The sequence below is a fragment of the Ranitomeya imitator genome, chromosome 5, assembly GCF_032444005.1.
Source record: "Ranitomeya imitator isolate aRanImi1 chromosome 5, aRanImi1.pri, whole genome shotgun sequence".
Lineage (NCBI taxonomy): Eukaryota > Metazoa > Chordata > Amphibia > Anura > Dendrobatidae > Ranitomeya > Ranitomeya imitator.
In genome coordinates this window covers 241,693,231-241,713,615 of record NC_091286.1, presented here as the reverse complement: position 1 = coordinate 241,713,615, position 20,385 = coordinate 241,693,231, and the positions used below count along the sequence as shown (strand labels likewise).

The following is a 20,385-nucleotide window of genomic DNA, read 5'->3' as shown; positions in this document are numbered from 1 at the left end:
TTTTTTTTTTTACGTTTTTTTCCCGTTTTTTTTAGCATTTTGCAAGCAAAATTAGCTTGCAGAATGCTAAAGTTTTCCAAGCGATCTGTAGCATCGCTTGGAAAACTGACTGACAGGTTGGTCACACTTGTCAAACATAGTGTTTGACAAGTGTGACCAACTTTTTACTATAGATGCTGCCTATGCAGCATCAATAGTAAAAGATAGAATGTTTAAAAATAATAAAAAAATTAAAAAAATGGTTATACTCACCCTGCAGACAGCCGATCTCCTCAGCGGTGTCCGTTCCTATAGATGGTGTGTGTGTGTGCAGGACCTTCGATGACGTCGCGATCACGTGAGCGGTCACGCGACCAATCACAAGACGGCGACATCATCGCAGGTCCTTCACACACACCATCTATAGGAACGGAAGCGGCAGCATGCACCGCTGAGAGGCGGGAAGAGTCCGGGGCCATCAGAGGGTGAGTGTATCACTATTTTTTATTTTAATTCTTTTTTTTTAACCAATTATATGGTGCCCAGTCCGTGGAGGAGAGTCTCCTCTCCTCCACCCTTGGTACCAACCGCACATAATCTGCTTATTTCCCGCACGGTGTGCACAGCCCCATGCGGAAAGTATGCAGATCAATGCATTCCTAGGTGTGCGGAATCCCCGCGATTCCACAAATTTAATGAACATGTTGTTTTTTTTTCCGCAATGCGATTTTTTTCGTGGAAAAAAATGCAACATTTGCACAAGAAATGCGGAATACACTGTAAATAATAGGAGGCATATGTAAGCGTTTTTTTCGCGTTTTTATCACGTTTTTATAGCGAAAAAACATGAAAAAAAACGCGAAAAATACTGAACGTGTGCACATGGCCTTAAAGAAGTAGCATGTCACTTCTTTTGTGTGGATCTGCAGCGTTTTTGTATCCGTTCCATTATAGAAATCCGCAGGGGTAAAAAAGCAAGAAATCCACAGTAAATCGGCAGCAAATCTGCATTAAGAAACACATCAAATCCACACCTGCATTTTCTGCCAAGAGATGCAAAATCCGCAAAAAAAATTCCAGAGGCTAATCCACAATGTGTGCACATAGCCTTACATCCACCTCTTGACTTTTGAATGGATGTATGGACTTCATTTTGTATTCTTCCAACTGTCATGGCGCTCACATGGCAACCTTCTTCTTTGAGAAACCACTATCAATGAGCAGGATGTGCTTGGGAATCAAACTAATAACATACTGAGCTGTTAGGGAACGTGAAAACTGATTGTAATTTGAAGCAAACAGGAAGGAAAAGATTTTTCCACCATTAGGAGCAAAACAGCCAAGATGATTGTCTATAAAATCATAGTAGTCTCGCATTCAAAGCTGTAGTGGATGGTGAAATATGGAGTCTGTAAGTAAAAAGTTCAAAACATTGTTGCCCTTTTTCTCATCAGTATATGTGTAGGATATGCTTTTCCTTCTTTTGGAAACGGTCATCAGGAACAGGCTGAACTTTGTGGTCCTTCTAGCCTAGTCCTATTCTATAGACCATGCATCCCACTGGCAGACATAGACAGGAAAGAGCCCTGTGCAAGAACAGTATGTGGGTCCTTTGCAGTCTAATAGCTCAAAAAATATGAACTTTTTTTAAATAAATGTAATACAAAAACTTGATTTAAACAATAAGTAATTTCCTTCAATTTATTTCTCCTACGAACTTTACTTGTTGATTGATCCTAATAGTAAATGGTAATCTTCTCTGGAAATTCTATTAGGCACTATACCAGTAACTAAATACTAGGATAATAAGGTAGGTTCTGTTGTTCCAGATCACGTTTAAAGATGTGCATGGGACAGCTTATAAAATCCCTTGGATTACGTTACCACATTTACACTGATGACATTTAGGTCTACCTCTCTGGCCCAGACGTCAACTGTCTGCTGTTCAGAATCCCAGCTGATAAACCTATGAACCATATCCTGCTTCTTCTCCTCTCACTTCCTAAAACTCAATGTTTTCAATCTTTCACAATTAAAAAACCACCATGCTTACAGCACAACTGGAAGTCCGCTGCCTTGGAGTAACCCTTGACTCTGCTCTATCCATCAAACCGCACATCCACATGCGGGTCTCTCCATGCTACTACTCTGCTTCTCCCCTCTGCAAATCCTTTCATTAGCTCCCAATTCCCGAATGTATCCAGTTCATACTACTAATACTAACCTTCAAAGCCATCCATAATCTGTTTCCTTTGCACATCTCTGAACTAATCTCCCGATATCTTCCAACACACTACCTTCGTTCCTCCCAAGACCTCCTTCGCTCCTCCACACCATATGTTCCTCACCTGAATTCCTCCAAGAGTTCTCTCGAGTGTCACCCATCCTTTGGAATTTTGTGCCTCATCTGATTATCTACCACAGTTGGAACTTTCAGATGAAACTTTCTTTTCAAGAAAGCTTACATCATGCAATGACCCCCTGTCACTTTACCACCACCGAAGCTAATGCAACCTCCTACCCTTCTGTGTCCTTCCCCATTATCCTGTAGACTGTAAGCCTACAAGGGCAGAGCTCTCTTCTTTCTGTACCAGTCTGTCATTGTTAGTTTGTTCACCGTATTTTATACTTATATCTTGCATGTAACCCATTCTCATGTATAGCACCACGGCATCAATGGCGCTCTATAAATAAATTATAATAATAATGTGCTTTGTTATGTATTTATTCTTAATTCTTGTGCTGCCCCATGACATTACGTTGCCTAATATCCTAACTGAACCTAAAGGTACCGTCACATTAAGCGATGCTGCAGCGATATAGGCAACGATGCCGATCGCTGCAGTGTCGCTGTTTCATCACTGTGTGGTCGCTGGAGAGCTGTCACACAGACAGCTCTCCAGCGACCAACGATGCCGAAGTCCCCTGGTAACCAGGGTAAACATCGGGTTACTAAGCGCACTACAGTATGTAGTGTTTGGTTTTTTTACATTTACAATGGTAACCAGGGTAAACATCGGGTTACTAAGCGCGGCCCTGCGCTTAGTAACCCGATGTTTACCCTGGTTACCAGTGAAGACATCGCTGGATCGGCGTCACACATGCCGATTCAGCGATGTCAGCAGGAAGTCCAGCGATGAAATAAAGTTCTGGACTTTCTGCTCCGACCAACGACATCACAGCAGGATCCTGATTGCTGCTGCGTGTCAAACATAACGATATCGCTATCCAGGACGCTGCAACGTCACGGATCGCTAGCGATATCGTTGTTAAGTTGTTCAGTGTGAAGGTACCTTTACACATCCTGACCTGCAATTACAAGCATCCATGAGATTATCTTCTCATTTTATAACTTAATTTGTGTTATCTGTCAGCTGTTGGTTTTAGAGATTATTTTGGGATGATGACGAAGGTATTCACTAATGTTAGGTCAGCTTCACATGTCCACATTTCATGGCCTGTGTACAAACTGCAATTTCCCCTCTAACTACGGATCACAGGACCCAAACAGACAGGAGTATAAGTGAAAAACGAGGCTGTTAGCTTGTATCCAGAGATCCATGGCCGGTACAAAAATAGCAATCTGTTCATAGACTATGAAGCAATAGGGTTATTCAAGTTAATAATACTTAGTTTTATCGTGCACTACGTGACTGGATCTACTAATTTACACTATAAATTAAAAGTATTACTTACCTGGAACATGTCAGGTGCCAAATGAATATTAGTCAGCAAAACTTCTGGGAATACAAAGGAAGTTGAAAAATTCCCACTTATGGAAAATGAGTCAAATCTAGTTGAGGCTTTCTCTACAGATTCCCCACATGACTTAAAATCCAAACTTTGGCATTTCAGCATTGTGCATACCTGAAAAAAGATGGAATTAGCATTGACATATTTTTGTTTATTTTTCATTTTTCTCTTAAATTTTTAGAACTAGTGAGGTAGTTAACAAATGAATAAAAGTTAATTTTTTATGTTATCACACTAGATGGAGGCCCGATGCTATCGCATCGGGAGGATGGTAATGTCACGATGGGGGCAGGCTTTGCAGTGTTGAGAATCTTTCTCCCATGTTCTCACCCACCTATCCACTCTCTTTCCCATGTCATGTGCTGACTTCTCCTGTCTGTGCTCTCTTCTTTGACCTGTCTACCTCATGTGCTATCCCCCTTGTCTGCTGTCTTTCTCCTTCCTGTGCTGTGTTCTCCCCTCATCTGCTGTCCTGTTTGAGCTTTCTCCCCCTGTGCTCTGTCTCTCTCACCCCTGTGCACTGTCTCTCTCTCCCATCTGCTGTCTTCTCCGGCGGCGTGTTCGCGACGGTTTTCTGCTGGTGGTACCGCACAAGAGGCTGCGTACGGCATATACAGTGTGTGTGTGGTGCGTACAGCATATACAGTGTGTGTTTGTGTGTGTGTGTGTGGTGCATACGGTGTATACAGTGTATGTGGTGAATGTGTGCGTGTGTGTGGTGTGGCGGTGTTCCACTGGTGGTACCGTGCAAGAGTCTAGCACCACCAGCAGTTTCCATATTGAGACACCCATCACTTGGGTGTCCCAATATGGAGGTCGGTGTACTTCCGCCACTTGGAATTCTGTGATCTGGACACATCTGGATGGAAAAGGATGTGGAGACATTACAAGGTAAGTATAAATTAAGATGCTCTGCTTTGAGCATTATTTAACTCCTTCACCCCGGAGTCTGTTTTCACCTTCCTGAACAGGCCATTTTTTTTCCATTCTGACCAGTGTCACTTTATGAGGTAACTAGCTGAAGAGCCCGGCGTTGCCTGGGCATAGTAAATATCTGTGGTTAGTTATAGCACGTCACTTCTCTTATTTTCCCATCACGCCTCTCATTTTCCCAATCACATCTTTAATTTTCTCCCTCACACCTCTCATTTTCTCCCTCACTCCTCTCATTCCCGCCTAACACTTGTCATTTCGACCTCACATCTGTCATTTTCCGATCACTACACTATTTTCCCTCACTCCTCTTATTTTGCACTCACACCTTTTCATTTTCACCTCACACCTCTCATTTTCACCTCAGTATATACATGTTTGTCATCTCCCTTATATATAGTATACACCTGTATGTCATCTCCTGTATATAGTATATACCTGTATGTCATCTCCCCTGTATATAGTATATACCTGCTGTGTGTCATCTCCCCTGTATATAGTATATACCTGTATGTCATCTCCTCCTATATATAGTATATACCTGTATGTCATCTCCTCCTATATATAGTATATACCTGAATGTCATCTCCTCCTATATATAGTATATACCTGTATGTCATCTCCTTCTATATATAGTATATACCTGTATGTCATCTCCTCCTGTATATAGTATATACCTGTGTGTCATCTCCCCTGTATATAGTATATATTTGTGTGTCATCTCCTCCTGTATATAGTATATACCTGTATGTCATCTTCTATATATAGCATATACCTGTATGTCATCTCCTCCTGTATATAGTATATACCTGTAGGTAATCTGCTCCTGTATATAGTATATACCTGTGTGTCATCTCCTCCTGTATATAGTATATACCTGTATGTCATCTCCTCCTGTATATAGTATGTACCTGTATGTCATCTCCTCCTCTATATAGTATATACCTGTGTGTCATCTCTCCTGTATATAGTATATATATGTGTGTCATCTCCCCTGTATATAGTATATACCTGTGTGATCTCCTGTGTTAGACCTCGTTCACACGTTATTTGCTCAGTATTTTTACCTCAGTATTTGTAAGATAAATTGGCAGCCTGATAAATCCCCAGCCAACAGGAAGCCCTCCCCCCTGGCAGTATATATTAGCTCACACATACACATAATAGACAGGTCTTGTGACTGACAGCTGGCATATTTCCTATATGGTACATTTGTTACTCTTGTAGTTTGTCTGCTTATTAATCAGATTTTTATTTTTGAAGGCTAATACCAGACTTGTGTTTGTTTTAGGGCGAGTTTCGTTTGTCAAGTTGTGTGTGTTGAGTTGTGTGTGGCGACATGCATGTAGCGACTTTTGTGAGATGAGTTTTGTGTGGCAACATGCGTGTAGCAACTTTATGTGTGTCGAGTTGCATGTGACAGGTTAGGGTAGCAAGTTGTGTGCAGCAAGTTTTGCGCATGGCGAGTTTTGCGCGTGGTGAGTTTTATGTCTGGTGCCTTTTGAGTATGTGCAAGTTTTGTGTGAGGCAACTTTTGCATGTGTTGCAAATTTTGTGCATGTGGCAATTTTTCCGCGTGTGCAAGTTTTGCGTGTGGCGAGTTTTCCATGAGGTGAGTTTTGCACTTGTGGCGCGTTTTGCGTGAGCCTAGTTTTTGCATGTGGCGAGTTTTGCGCGTGGTGAGTTTTGAGCGGCGACTTTTGTGTTTCGACTTTTATGTGGCGAGGTTGGTGTATGTGTGGTGAAATGTGTGCTGAGGGTGGTATATGTGTTCAAGCACGTGGTAGTGTGTGGCGCATTTTGTGTGTGTGTTCATATCCCCATGTGTGGTGAGTATCTCATGTCGGGGCTCCACCTTAGCAACTGTACGGTATATACTCTTTGGCGCCATCGCTCTCATTCTTTAAGTCCCCCTTGTTCACATCTGGCAGCTGTCAATTTGCCTCCTACACTTTTCCTTTCACTTTTCCCCATTATGTAGATAGGGGCAAAATTGTTGGTGAATTGGAAAGGGGAGGTTTGTCATCTCCCTTATATATAGTATACACCTGTATGTCATCTCCTGTATATAGTATATACCTGTATGTCATCTCCTCCTGTATATAGTATATACCTGTGTGTCATCTCCCCTGTATATAGTATATATCTGTGTGTCATCTCCCCTGTATATAGTATATACCTTTATGTCATCTCCCTTATATATAGTATACACCTGTATGTCATCTCCCTTATATATAGTATACACCTGTATGTCATCTATAGTATATACCTGTATGTCATCTCCTCCTGTATATAGTATATACCTGTGTGTCATCTCCCCTGTATATAGTATATATCTGTGTGTCATCTGCTCCTGTATATAGTATATACCTGTATGTCATCTCCTCCTGTATATAGTATGTACCTGTATGTCATCTCCTCCTCTATATAGTATATACCTGTGTGTCATCTCCTCCTGTATATAGTATATACCTGTGTGTCATCTCTCCTGTATATAGTATATATCTGTGTGTCATCTCCTCCTGTATATAGTATATATCTGTGTGTCATCTCCTCCTGTATTAGACCTCGTTCACACGTTATTTGGTCAGTATTTTTACCTCAGTATTTGTAAGCTAAATTGGCAGCCTGATAAATGCCCAGCCAAGAGGAAGCCCTCCCCCCTGGCAGTATATATTAGCTCACACATACACATAATAGACAGGTCATGTGACTGACAGCTGGCATATTTCCTATATGGTACATTTGTTGCTCTTGTAGTTTGTCTGCTTATTAATCAGATTTTTATTTTTGAAGGATAATACCAGACTTGTGTGTGTTTTAGGGCGAGTTTCGTGTGTCAAGTTGTGTGTGTTAAGTTGCGTGTGGCGACATGCATGTAGCGACTTTTGTGAGATGAGTTTTGTGTGGCGACATGCGTGTAGCAACTTTTTGTGTGTCGAGTTGCATGTGACAGGTTAGTGTAGCAAGTTGTGTGCAGCAAGTTTTGCGCATGGCGAGTTTTGTGCGTGGCGAGTTTTATGTGTGGTGCCTTTTGAGTATGTGCAAGTTTTGTGTGAGGCAACTTTTGCATGTGTTGCAACTTTTGTGCATGTGGCAATTTTTCCGCGTGTGCAAGTTTTGCGTGTGGCGAGTTTTCCCATGAGGTGAGTTTTGCACGTGTGGCGAGTTTTGCGTGAGCCTAGTTTTGCATGTGGCGAGTATTACACGTGGCGAGTTTTGAGCGGCGACTTTTGTGTTTCGACTTTTATGTGGCGAGGTTGGTGTATGTGTGGTGAAATGTGTGCTGAGGGTGGTATATGTGTTCAAGCACGTGGTAGTGTGTGGCGCATTTTGTGTGCATATTCATATCCCCGTGTGTGGTGAGTATCCCATGTCAGGGCCCCACCTTAGCAACTGTACGGTATATACTCTTTGGCGCCATCGCTCTCAATCTTTAAGTCCCCCTTGTTCACATCTGGCAGCTGTCAATTTGCCTCCAACACTTTTCCTTTCACTTTTTTCCCATTATGTAGAAAGGGGCAAAATAGTTTGGTGAATTGGAGAGCAAGGGTTAAAATTTCACCTCACAACATAGCCTATGACGCTCTCGGGGTCCAGACGTGTGACTGTGCAAAATTTTGTGGCTGTAGCTCCGAAGCCTCCAACACTTTTCCTTTCACTTTTTCCCCATTATGTAGATAGGGGCAAAATTGTTTGGTGAATTGGAAAGCGCGGGGTTAAAATTTCACCTCACAACATAGCCTATGACGCTCTCGGGGTCCAGACGTGTGACTGTGCAAAATTTTGTGGGTGTAGCTGCGACGGTTCAGATGCCAATCCCGGACAAACACACATACATACATACATACACACACACACACACATTCAGCTTTATATATTAGACTAGCTGAAGAGCCCGGCATTGCCTGGGCATAGTAAATATCTGTGGTTAGTTATAGCACGTCACTTCTCTTATTTTCCCATCACGCCTCTCATTTTCCCAATCACATCTTTAATTTTCCCCCTCACATCTCTCATTTTCTCCCTCACGCCTCTCATTCCCCCCTAACACTTGTCATTTCGACCACACATGTCATTTTCCGATCACTACACTATTTTCCCTCACTCCTCTCATTTTGAACTCACACCTTTTCATTTTCACCTCACACCTCTCATTTTCACCTCAGTATATACATGTTTGTCATCTCCCTTATATATAGTATACACCTGTATGTCATCTCCTGTATATAGTATATACCTGTATGTCATCTCCCCTGTATATAGTATATACCTGTATGTCATCTCCTCCTATATATAATATATACCTGTATGTCATCTCCTCCTATATATAGTATATACCTGTATGTCATCTCCTCCTATATATAGTATATACCTGTATGTCATCTCCTTCTATATATAGTATATACCTGTATGTCTTCTCCTCCTGTATATAGTATATACCTGTGTGTCATCTCCCCTGTATATAGTATATATCTGTGTGTCATCTCCTCCTGTATATAGTATATACCTGTATGTCATCTTCTATATATAGCATATACCTGTATGTCATCTCCTCCTGTAAATAGTATATACCTGTAGGTAATCTGCTCCTGTATATAGTATATACCTGTGTGTCATCTCCTCCTGTATATAGTATATACCTGTATGTCATCTCCTCCTGTATATAGTATGTACCTGTATGTCATCTCCTCCTTTATATAGTATATACCTGTGTGTCATCTCCCCTGTATATAGTATATACCTGTGTGATCTCCTGTATTAGATCTCGTTAACACGTTATTTGCTCAGTATTTTTACCTCAGTATTTGTAAGATAAATTGGCAGCCTGATAAATCCCCAGCCAACAGGAAGCCCTCCCCCTGGTAGTATATATTAGCTCACACATACACATAATAGACAGGTCATGTGACTGACAGCTGCCGTATTTCCTATATGGTACATTTGTTGCTCTTGTAGTTTGTCTGCTTATTAATCAGATTTTTATTTTTGAAGTCTAATACCAGACTTGTGTGTGTTTTAGGGCGAGTTTCGTTTGTCAAGTTGTGTGTGTTGAGTTGTGTGTGGCGACATGCATGTAGCGACTTTTGTGAGATGAGTTTTGTGTGGCAACATGCGTTTAGCAACTTTTTGTGTGTCGAGTTGCATGTGACAGGTTAGTGTAGCAAGTTGTGTGCAGCAAGTTTTGGGCATGGCGAGTTTTGCGCGTGGTGAGTTTTATGTCTGGTGCCTTTTGAGTATGTGCAAGTTTTGTGTGAGGCAACTTTTGCATGTGTTGCAAATTTTGTGCATGTGGCAATTTTTCCGCATGTGCAAGTTTTGCGTGTGGCGAGTTTTCCATGAGGTGAGTTTTGCACTTGTGGCGAGTTTTGCGTGAGCCTAGTTTTTGCATGTGGCGAGTTTTGCGCGTGGTGAGTTTTGAGCGGCGACTTTTGTGTTTCGACTTTTATGTGGCGAGGTTGGTGTATGTGTGGTGAAATGTGTGCTGAGGGTGGTATATGTGTTCAAGCACGTGGTAGTGTGTGGCGCATTTTGTGTGTGTGTTCATATCCCCATGTGTGGTGAGTATCTCATGTCGGGGCCCCACATTAGCAACTGATCGGTATATACTCTTTGGCGCCATCGCTCTCATTCTTTAAGTCCCCCTTGTTCACATCTGGCAGCTGTCAATTTGCCTCCAACACTTTTCCTTTCACTTTTCCCCATTATGTAGATAGGGTAAAAATAGTTTGGTGAATTGGAAAGCGCGGAGTTAGAATTTCACCTCACAACATAGCCTATGACGCTCTCAGGGTCCAGACGTGTGACTGTGCAAAATGTTGTGGCTGTAGCTGCGACGCCTCCAACACTTTTCATTTCACTTTTTCCCCATTATGTAGATAGGGGCAAAATTTTTTGGTGAATTGGAAAGCGCGGGGTTAAAATTTCACCTCACAACGTAGCCTATGACGCTCTCAGGGTCCAGACGTGTGACTGTGCAAAATTTTGTTTCTGTAGCTGCGACGCCTCCAACACTTTTCCTTTCACTTTTTTCCCCATTATGTAGATAGGGGTAAAATTGTTTGGTGAATTGGAAAGCTCGGGCTTAAAATTTCACCTCACAACGTAGCCTATGACGCTCTCAGGGTCCAGACGTGTGACTGTGCAAAATTTTGTTGCTGTAGCTGCGACGCATCCAACACTTTTCCTTTCACTTTTTTCCCCATTATGTAGATAGGGGCAAAATTGTTTGGTGAATTGGAACGCGCGGGGTTAAAATTTCACCTCACAACGTAGCCTATGACGCTCTCGGGGTCCAGACGTGTGACTGTGCAAAATTTTGTGGCTGTAGCTGCGACGGTGCAGATGCCAATCCCGGACATACACACATACACACACACACACACACATTCAGCTTTATATAGTAGATAACTCAGGAACGCTTTAACATATCCAGATTCTGAGACTGTTTTTTTCATGACATGTTGTACTTCATTTTAGTGGCAAATTTAGGTTGGTATAATTTGTGCTTATTTAGGAAAATACGGAAAATTTGACAAAGAAATTTAAAATTTCACAATTTTCAAACTTTGAAACTGTATGCCCTTTACCCAGATAGTTATACTACACAAAATATTTAATAAATAACATTTTACACATGTCTACTTTACACTAGCATCATTTTTAAAAACACATTTTTTTTTACAACGTTAGAAGGATTAAAAGTTTATCAGCAATTTCTCATTTTTCCCCCCAAAATTACTAAACCAATTATTTTTGTGACAGAAATTACCCAAAAGTGACACCTATTTAAAAATGTCACCCCTCAAAGTGCTCAAAACCACATTCAAGAAGTTTTAACCCATTAGGTGTTTCACTGGAATTAAAGAAATGTGGAAGGGAAAAATTAAAATGAAGATTTTCCCCACAAAAATATTACTTTGGCCTAGCCCCAATTTTTTCATTTTCATAAGGTTAACGAACCACAAAATTTGTTGTGCAATTTCTCCTGAGCACACCGATACCCCATTTATGATGCAAAATTATTGTTTGGGCGCATGGCAAGGGCTCTGAAGGAAGTGGTGAGCCCCTTGAAACCACAGGTGCTTCACAGAATTTGAAAACATTGAGCTGTGAAAATGAAAATTAAGATTTTCCCCACAAAAATTTAGCTTTAGCCTCAATATTTTCATTTTCATAAGGTTAACAGGAGAAAATGGATCCAAAAATCTGTTGTGCAACTTCTTCTGAGTACATCAACACTCAATTTGTGGTGAGAAACTACTGTCTGGGTACACTGCCAAGCTCCAAAAGGAAGGAGTAGCGTTTTTTGATCACAGACTTTGATGCCCCTAATGTGGAACCCCCCTACAAGTTACCCCATTATGGAAACTACATCCCTCAAGGAATTATCTACAGGCATAGTTACAGAATAGTTATGATAATAAATAATAGCTTGGCAATACTGGTGCATAAATTTATAATGTTGTGGTATGTGTACATTGTGATGAGTACATCAGACTATAAAAGGGTTTTGCTAAAAGGGTAAAACCAAATATTATCAATTCATAGATGCGTGGTACACTTTGAAGCAATATTTAATGCAAATATCAGGTTCCAGATTTTTCGCTATAAAAACGTGATAAAACTGTGAAAAAAAGGTTAAAATTAAGCATCCTTTTAAAAGAATGCAATCCACATTTTGTATGCACATGCTGTGTTTTTTTCCTGAGCGGAAACGCATTCCAGAAAAAAATGCAGCATGTTCATTAATTTGCAGAATCACAGGGATTCATAGGAATGCATTGATCCACTTACTTCCCGCATGGGGCTATGCCCACCATGCGGGAAGTAAGTGGATCATGTGTGGATGGTACCCAGGGCGGAAGAGAGGAGACTCTCCTCCACGGACTGGGCACCATATAATTGTGAAAAAAAAAGAATTAAAATAAAAAATCGTGATATACTCACCTTCTGATGTCCCCCGGAGTCCTCCAGCCTCTCAGCGGTGCTCGCGGCGCCTTCTGTTCCCAGGGATGCTGTGTGCGAAGGACCTGGGATAACATCGCAGTCACATGACCATGACATCATCCCAGGTCCTTTGCACACAGCATCTCTGGGAACGGAAGCCGCCGAGTGCACCGCTGAGGAGATCGGGGGCCGTCGGAAGGTGAGAATAAACATTTTATTTTTTTATTATTTTTAACATTAGATCATTTTACTATTGATGCTGCATAGGCAGCATCAATAGTAAAAAGTTGGTCACACTTGTCAAACACTATGTTTGACAAGTGTGACCAACCTGTCAATCAGTTTTCCAAGTGATGCTACAGATCGCTTGAAAAACGCTAGCATTCTGCAAGCTAATTATGCGGCAATGCTGCAACGTGTGCACTTAGCCTTAGAAGTACTGGGACACTCACATTCTTGATTGCCAAACATTAGGGACTTGATAACTAATTCCTGAAACTGAGGGAAGGTCCCCGTATTGATTGCTATTGAGACAGCACAAAAGCATTGTATAGGGCCATCTTTTCAATGTGCACAGTCAATTTTTTGAACCATACTTGCTTTTCACATGGCACTGTATGGTTTGAGGACCTGATTTGAGACATCTACACCTCCCTTTAATTTATTAGAACCCAGGATACAATATGGCTTCAGGACGTCTATTGTGGTACCTCGGACATTGACGGGAGCTGTTTTCACGGTGTTTAGTGGTCAAGATAAGGACATCCCTCTTATTCTTATACTTGACCACCAGCATGTTATCACTGCATTGGGCTCTGCTCTTGCCCTTTCTCAGCAGTTGCTCCGTTAGCAGCTTAAGGAGGCCTCTCTGATTTTTCTGCACGGTGCCGCATGCAACTGTATCTCTGGCAGAGAGGGACTTAAAGTGTGGGATGCCGGTGTAGAAGTTATCTACGTAGAGGTGATAACCCTTATCCAGCAGTGGGTTGACCAATTCGCACACAATTTTCCCACTCACTCTCAGGACAGGGGAGCATTCAGGCTGGTCAATCTGGGTGTCCTTTCATTCGTAAACCCTAAATCTGTGGGTGTACCCAGGTATACTCTCGCACCACTTGTACAGTTTAATTCCGTATCTTGCCCTCTTCCTGGGCAAATATTTTTGGAATTTTAGCCTCCCTTTGAAATGAACTAGAGATTCATCTATACGGAGGTCACTTTGGGGGATGTATGCCTCAACAAATTTTCTGCTGAAGTGATGAATTTTGTATAGACTTTCAAAATTTGGGATTGTCTCGGGGAGAACACTGCCCATTATCAAGCAAAAATGTTTGGGCTGCTTCAAATCTGGTCATGAATACAGAATCATGGTGTGCTGTATAATATATCAGTACTGCAGTATTGCCAAAGCTCTGTTTTCCAACTATGCAGCACAATGCCCCCAAATGTCATAGTTTCTGCTGCATTTAAAGGGGTCCATCTGGCAAATGATGACATGGAATTTTGGGTGAAAAATGTATGAGCATATAAATTTGACTGGGCCACAATAAAATTTATTACATCCTCACTGAAGAAGAATTTAAAAAAGTCAATTTCAATGAGACCTGTAGTTACATAATTACGTAGATTTAAAAAAAGACCTAGGTTCATCAAGTTCAACCTTTCTCCAACAATTGTAAATTTTTTCACTAATTTAACTATAACCTGCAAAGTTACAGTATGTGTGTCAGGAAAATTGTGCAGCCCTTTTTTAAAAGCTGTTATAGTGTCTGCCATTACTACCTCTTGTGGTCGGCATTCCACAATCTGACTGCTCTAACTGAAAAAAAAAACCTATCCTATTTAGCTGCCGAAATCGCCTTTCTTCCAGATTTTCTCTCTGTTTTTATACATCCTAAAATCTTATTTGCTTTTGCTTCTGCTCATTGCTATTGAGTACTGCTGCTCAGCTTACTTGTAAGGAGAATACCCTGTTCTGTTGTCCTGAATATACTCCCATTAATGTATATGCAGCAATAGGATTACTTTACTTTACATTAAATCTCATTTGCCAAGTGTTTGCCCATTCGGACATCTTATTCAGATCATTTTGCAATATTGTAATGTCAAGGTCAGATTTTAATATACAACATAGTTTGGTGTTGTCAGCAAAGACTGCCACTTTACTCTCAATCCCATTCACAAGGTCATTAATAAAGAGGATAAAAAGAGTCAGTTCAAGCACAGATACCTGCGGTCCCAAACTGCAGACTATATCCCATTGAGAGAACGTACTATTTATAACAACTCTTTGTTTCCTGTCATTTAGCCAATTCCTTACCGATCAGCATAGTTTCCCCCAGTCCTTGCTTCTGTGGCTTCAGTATAAGGCTGTTATGTGGAACTGTATCAAATGCCTTTGCAAAGTCCAGATAAATCATATCACCTACTCACCTCACCTACTGTATTCTCACCCATCCCTTGTAGATTGTGAGCCTTCGCGGGCAGGGTCCTCTCTCCTCCTGTACCAGTTATGACTTATATTGTTTAAGATTATTGTACTTGTTTTTATTATGTATACCCCTCCTCACATGTAAAGCGCCATGGAATAAATGGCGCTATAACAATAAATAATAATAATAATAATAATATCAGCCTGATTACCTACATTCAGATTTGCACTTACCTCCTCATAGAAACCCAACAGGTTAGTTAGGCATGACTTATTCTTCATGAATCCATGTTATTGTTAGGGCTAGCGGAACGCACCGAGTAAATATAGATGTTTATTATTATTGATGCGTTCGCAGCCCGGGGTCCACCGTGCAGGAAAACCTGCTGCTAGTAAATGGTGGCACTATTTGGCGGTATAGACTAGCTCTGTTACTTCACAGAGTAGCCGTGAAAGGAAAGCACTGCGCCCTGTTAGACTTCACAGGAGCACAGGCTAACTGCCCAACAGAGAACAGTTAGTGGTCATGCATGCACACAATCTCCTCACCGGAGGTGCCGGTATTCTAAGGGCTTATTTCAGCCAGGTCCCTGAAAACACTCAAACACACAATCTCCTCACCGGAGGTGCCAGTATTCTAGGGGCTTATTTCAGCCGGGTCCCTGAATACAATCTCACATGACCACACTGGCGCAAAGCACATAACTCAGAAAGATACTAGCGCATGGCCGTGCGGACATGCGCACCTTTTATAGCTGCAGCAACTACAGGACCTTCCAAAAAAGGACCAATGGGAAACTGCCACAGAGCTTGAGCAACTTCAGGACCTTCCTAGAGTACTAATGGGAATAGCTGCAGTACCTGAGCATGTGACTCTTGATCTCCAATGAGAGATCTTACCCTGGGCATGCTCAGAAGGGGAAAAGTAGGACTTAGTCCCAAAGACGTCTGCTCGCTGCTGACTAGTACTGGCTACAATGGCAGAAGCTGGAAAGAGAGCAGTAACCCTTTGCACAGTGTCAGACTGAGCATGATGCTGGGACCGACGCCTCCGCCAAGCAGGCTCCACTGCGGCAGGAGAAGAATGGGAGACCGCAGCGGAGATGGCTCGAGATTCCCCCTGTGCAGAGGCAGGAACTCAACCCCTAACAGTTATCATATTATTATCTACAATATATTTCTGCAAGTCATCTTTTATAATGCCCTCAAAAATTTTGCACACTACTGATGTCAGGCTTACTGGATGGTAGTTGCCTGGATCCACCTTCTTACCTTTCTTAAATATTGGTACCATGTGAGCCATCCTCCAATCCTGTGGCACCACGCTTGTTACATGAGAGTCTAAGAATATGAGATACAGTGGTCTGTGAATTACTGAGCTCAATTCCCTCAGTATTTGTGGATGAATGGCATCTGGGCTGGGGGATTTGTCAATGTTTAAATTGCTCAGACTTAGATATACTTCTTTTTGTGTTAAACTAGTTATATCAGGTTGGGAATTTTGATTTTTGCCTTGTTGAATGATCTCTGTAATGGACAGTTCATTGGTGAACACAGATGAAAAGTGCCTGTTTAATATCTCAGCCTTTTCTTTATGCTCTGTGATTATCTTGTTATTATCATCTTTTAATGGACCAATACCGTCTATTGTTTCTTTTTGGCATTGATGTATTTATAAAAAATTTGGTAATTTATTTTAATGTTCTTGCCGATTTTTTCTCTGTAGATAACTTTGCCAGCTTGATTTCTTTTTTACATTTCTTACTTAGTTTTTTATACTCCTGAAATGCTATTTCAGTATGCTCTGCTTTCAAGAGTTTGAATGCCCTTTGTTTTTGTCTTATTAAACTTTGTACTGTGTTATTCATTCATAATGATTTATTTTTATTCCTTAACATTTTGTTACCAGAGGACATCAGTTTTCTGCATGATTCTAGTAGTATTTCCATAGAAATGCCACATTTATGCTTGGTATCCCCAGTTACTATGGCGTTATCCCAGTCTATACTATTAAGCTCTTCCCTTAATTTGTTGAAATCAGCTTTCTTAAAGTTCCAGGTTTTGGCATTTCTCTTTTTGAATGTTTGATTGACAATTACATTGAAACTTACCATGTTATTGTCAATGCTTCCCAAATGCTCCCTGACCTGTAGATCTGAAATTGTATCTGGTCTATTTGACAGAACCAGAACCAGCAGATTATCTCCCCTAGCTGGTTCATCAACCATCTGAGAGAGGTAATTTTCCTGAACTGTGGATAAGAAATTGTAGCTTTTAGTACAACTAGAAGATTTTATATCCCATTGAATGTCTGGATAGTTAAAATTCACCACTATAAGAAAATTATTACTGTTTGCTGCCTTTTTAATTTGTGGCAGCATTTCATCCTCTAACTGTTCAGCTATATTAGGAGGCTTGAAGGAAGCAAACTACAATTAAGGCAGCATGGTGGCTCAGTGGTTAGCACTGCAGCCTTGCAGCGCTGGAGTCCTGGGTTCTAATCCCACCTTGGACAACATCTGCAAGGAGTTTGTATGTTCTCCCTGTGTTTGCTTTGGTTTCCTCCGGTTTCCTCACACATTCCAAAGATATACTGATAGGGAATTTAGATTGTGAGCCCCATCAGAGACAACAATGATAATGTCTGTAAAGTGCTGCGTTATATGTGTAGCAATATGTTATATGTTCATGTGGCCTCTAGGGGTCTCACTACTTTTATGTGTGTTCTATATTCTTTGTTTGGAACTTGTTGGATGTTGTTGTACTCGGAATTCATGTAATGGAGGTTGAGACATGATGTGAATAAAGAGCCTGGAGATACTCACAGAGTGTGATTTATGACAGGATTCATCAAACAGAACATGGTGGCAGCCGGGGACAGAACCTGCAAATTCTTAGAGCTTATATGAGGCTGGAACTGCACAGATCACTGCAACTGTAAGTACAGATTCCCTGACAGTACAGAAAAATGGAGACTGGTCTGAAGCCCCCTCAGAGACTGGATGTCACTTCATGTAATCTGTCCCAGACTTGGAGACATTGGAAGGAAGAGTTTACACTGTATGTGGATCTGACTGTGGGCCCCACTGATGACGGAAAGTAAAGCTGTTTTATTACCTAATTGGGGAAAATGGCAGAGAATTAGCCCACACCTTGCTCCCAGACACAGACAACCTCCTCCTAGCAGACATTGTGCAGGCATTTGATAAACACTGTGACCCAAAGAAGAATGGGACAGTGAAAGATATAAGTTTTTCACAAGACATCAGGAGGATGGTGAAAATGTGGACAGATATCTGACAGAGCTGAGGAGACTTGCAGAAACATGTGGCTTTGGAGAGATCAGGGACAGTCTAATCAAGGACAGAATGGTGTGTGGCATAAAGGACAGTCATCTCAAAGAAAGATTACTGAGAGAGGAAGGCATGACTTTAGAGAAATGTATGCAAATCTGCAGGGCTGCTGAGCTCACAAAGCACAGCCTGAAGATGATGGCAGGCACCAGTGAGAATGATGATGACAAGGTACATGCAGTATCTATGAAAGGAAAGACAGGACCAGACTACCCTATAAACACTGTCCACTGCAAGTATTGTGGGAAAAGACATGAGAGAGACAAAACCAAGTGTCCAGCATATGGGGAAACCTGCAGGTCATGTGGCAAGAAGAATCATTCCTCTGCTGTCTGCAGGCAAGGAAGAGGCAAACAGTACAGACAGCTCCGCACTGTGACACCAGACACTGACAGTGCAGAGGACATTACATGGCTACAAATGCAGTCTACAACAGAGAAAGTCAATGTAGTCGGGCAGTCAGTAGTGAAGGATGCCAAGCAGCTTTATGCAACATTCTTGTTGGATGAGAAGCCCATTAGATTTCAGCTGGATTGTGAAGCAAGCTGCAATGTAATTTCATTTGATCTGCTAAACAAACAGGTTTCTATTGAGCCAACTGACAAGGTACTGGTGATGTACAACAAAAGTGTTCTGAAACCAATGGGGACATGTAAGCTAAAAATACGAAACCCATGTAACAGAAAGAGTTATAGAGTTGAATTTACCGTGTTACGGGGTGGTAACCATGTACCATTACTGGGAGTAAAAGCAGTTCAGGCAATGGACTTAATAAAAGTACAGTCTCAGAACATTATGTCTGTTGAAGTTGCCCAGGATATACAAAATCCAAAACTAAATGCAGAGCACAACTTGGACATGCAGAAAATAAAAGCAGAGTATGCTGATGTATTTGAAGGTGATGGATGCTTTGAAGGTAAATATAGGCTAGAAATTGACAACACAGTGCAGCCCACCAGATTACCTACAAGGAGAGTGCCTGTAGCGTTAATGCAACCGCTGAAAGTAGAACTGCAAGATCTACAGAAAAGAGGCATGATAGCACCAGTCCATAAGAGCACAGATTGGATCAGCAGTTTGGTCATAGTGCAGAAACCATCGGGCAAGTTAAGAATATGTATTGATCCTAAGCCACTCAACAAGGCGCTGAAACGAAATCATTACCCAATGCCAACATTAGATGATGTTCTACCAGATTTATCAAAGGCTAAAATATTTTCTGTATGTGATGTAAAAAATGGATTCTGGCATGTGGCCCTGACTGAAGATTCAAGTTTATTGACAACATTTTCTTCACCATTTGGATGCTTTAAATGGCTGAAAATGCCCATGGGACTAAAACCTGCTCCAGAGATATTCCAGCAGAAATTGATGCAGGCTTTGGATGGACTTACTGGAGTGAAGACAATAGCGGATGATATCCTAGTAGTGGGAGAAGGTGAAAATATGGAATCTGCAATCAAGGATCACGATCAGAAGATGATACAATTTTTGGACAGATGCAGAGAAAAAAACATAAAGCTGAATTTGGACAAATTCAAATTGAAAATGACAGAAGTGGCCTATATTGGTCATCGACTGACTTCAACTGGGGTCAAAGTGGATCCTGAAAAGGTGAGAGCAATACAAGATTTGCCTACCCCTACTGATGTTTCTGGACTACAACGATTTTGGGGCATGGTGAATTATCTCTCAAAATTTTGCAGACATCTGTCAGACATGTGTGAGCCACTGAGACAGCTAACCCACAAAGATGTGCGCTGGGAATGGACAGAAAGCCAGGAGACGGCTTTCCGAGCAGTAAAGAATGCCATTGCAGATACAGCAACCCTAAAGTATTTCGATCCAGATCGAGAAGTGGTGGTACAATGTGATGCTTCGGAAAAAGGCCTTGGAGCCACATTAATGCAGAACAAACAGCCAATTACATTTGCAAGCAGAGCCCTTACAACAACAGAGCAGGGATATGCGCAGATTGAGAAGGAA

General features: G+C 41.5%; 1 protein-coding gene across 1 annotated transcript in view; it reads right to left on the bottom strand.

The window, feature by feature from the left end:
• VNN1 (vanin 1) overlaps positions 1 to 20,385 on the bottom strand; it is a 71,317-nt gene that overhangs the window by 11,084 nt on the left and 39,848 nt on the right. The window contains exon 6 of the mRNA XM_069726005.1: positions 3,676 to 3,846. Within this exon, the coding sequence (XP_069582106.1) occupies positions 3,676 to 3,846 (171 nt within the window). The remainder of the gene's footprint in view (positions 1 to 3,675; positions 3,847 to 20,385) is intronic.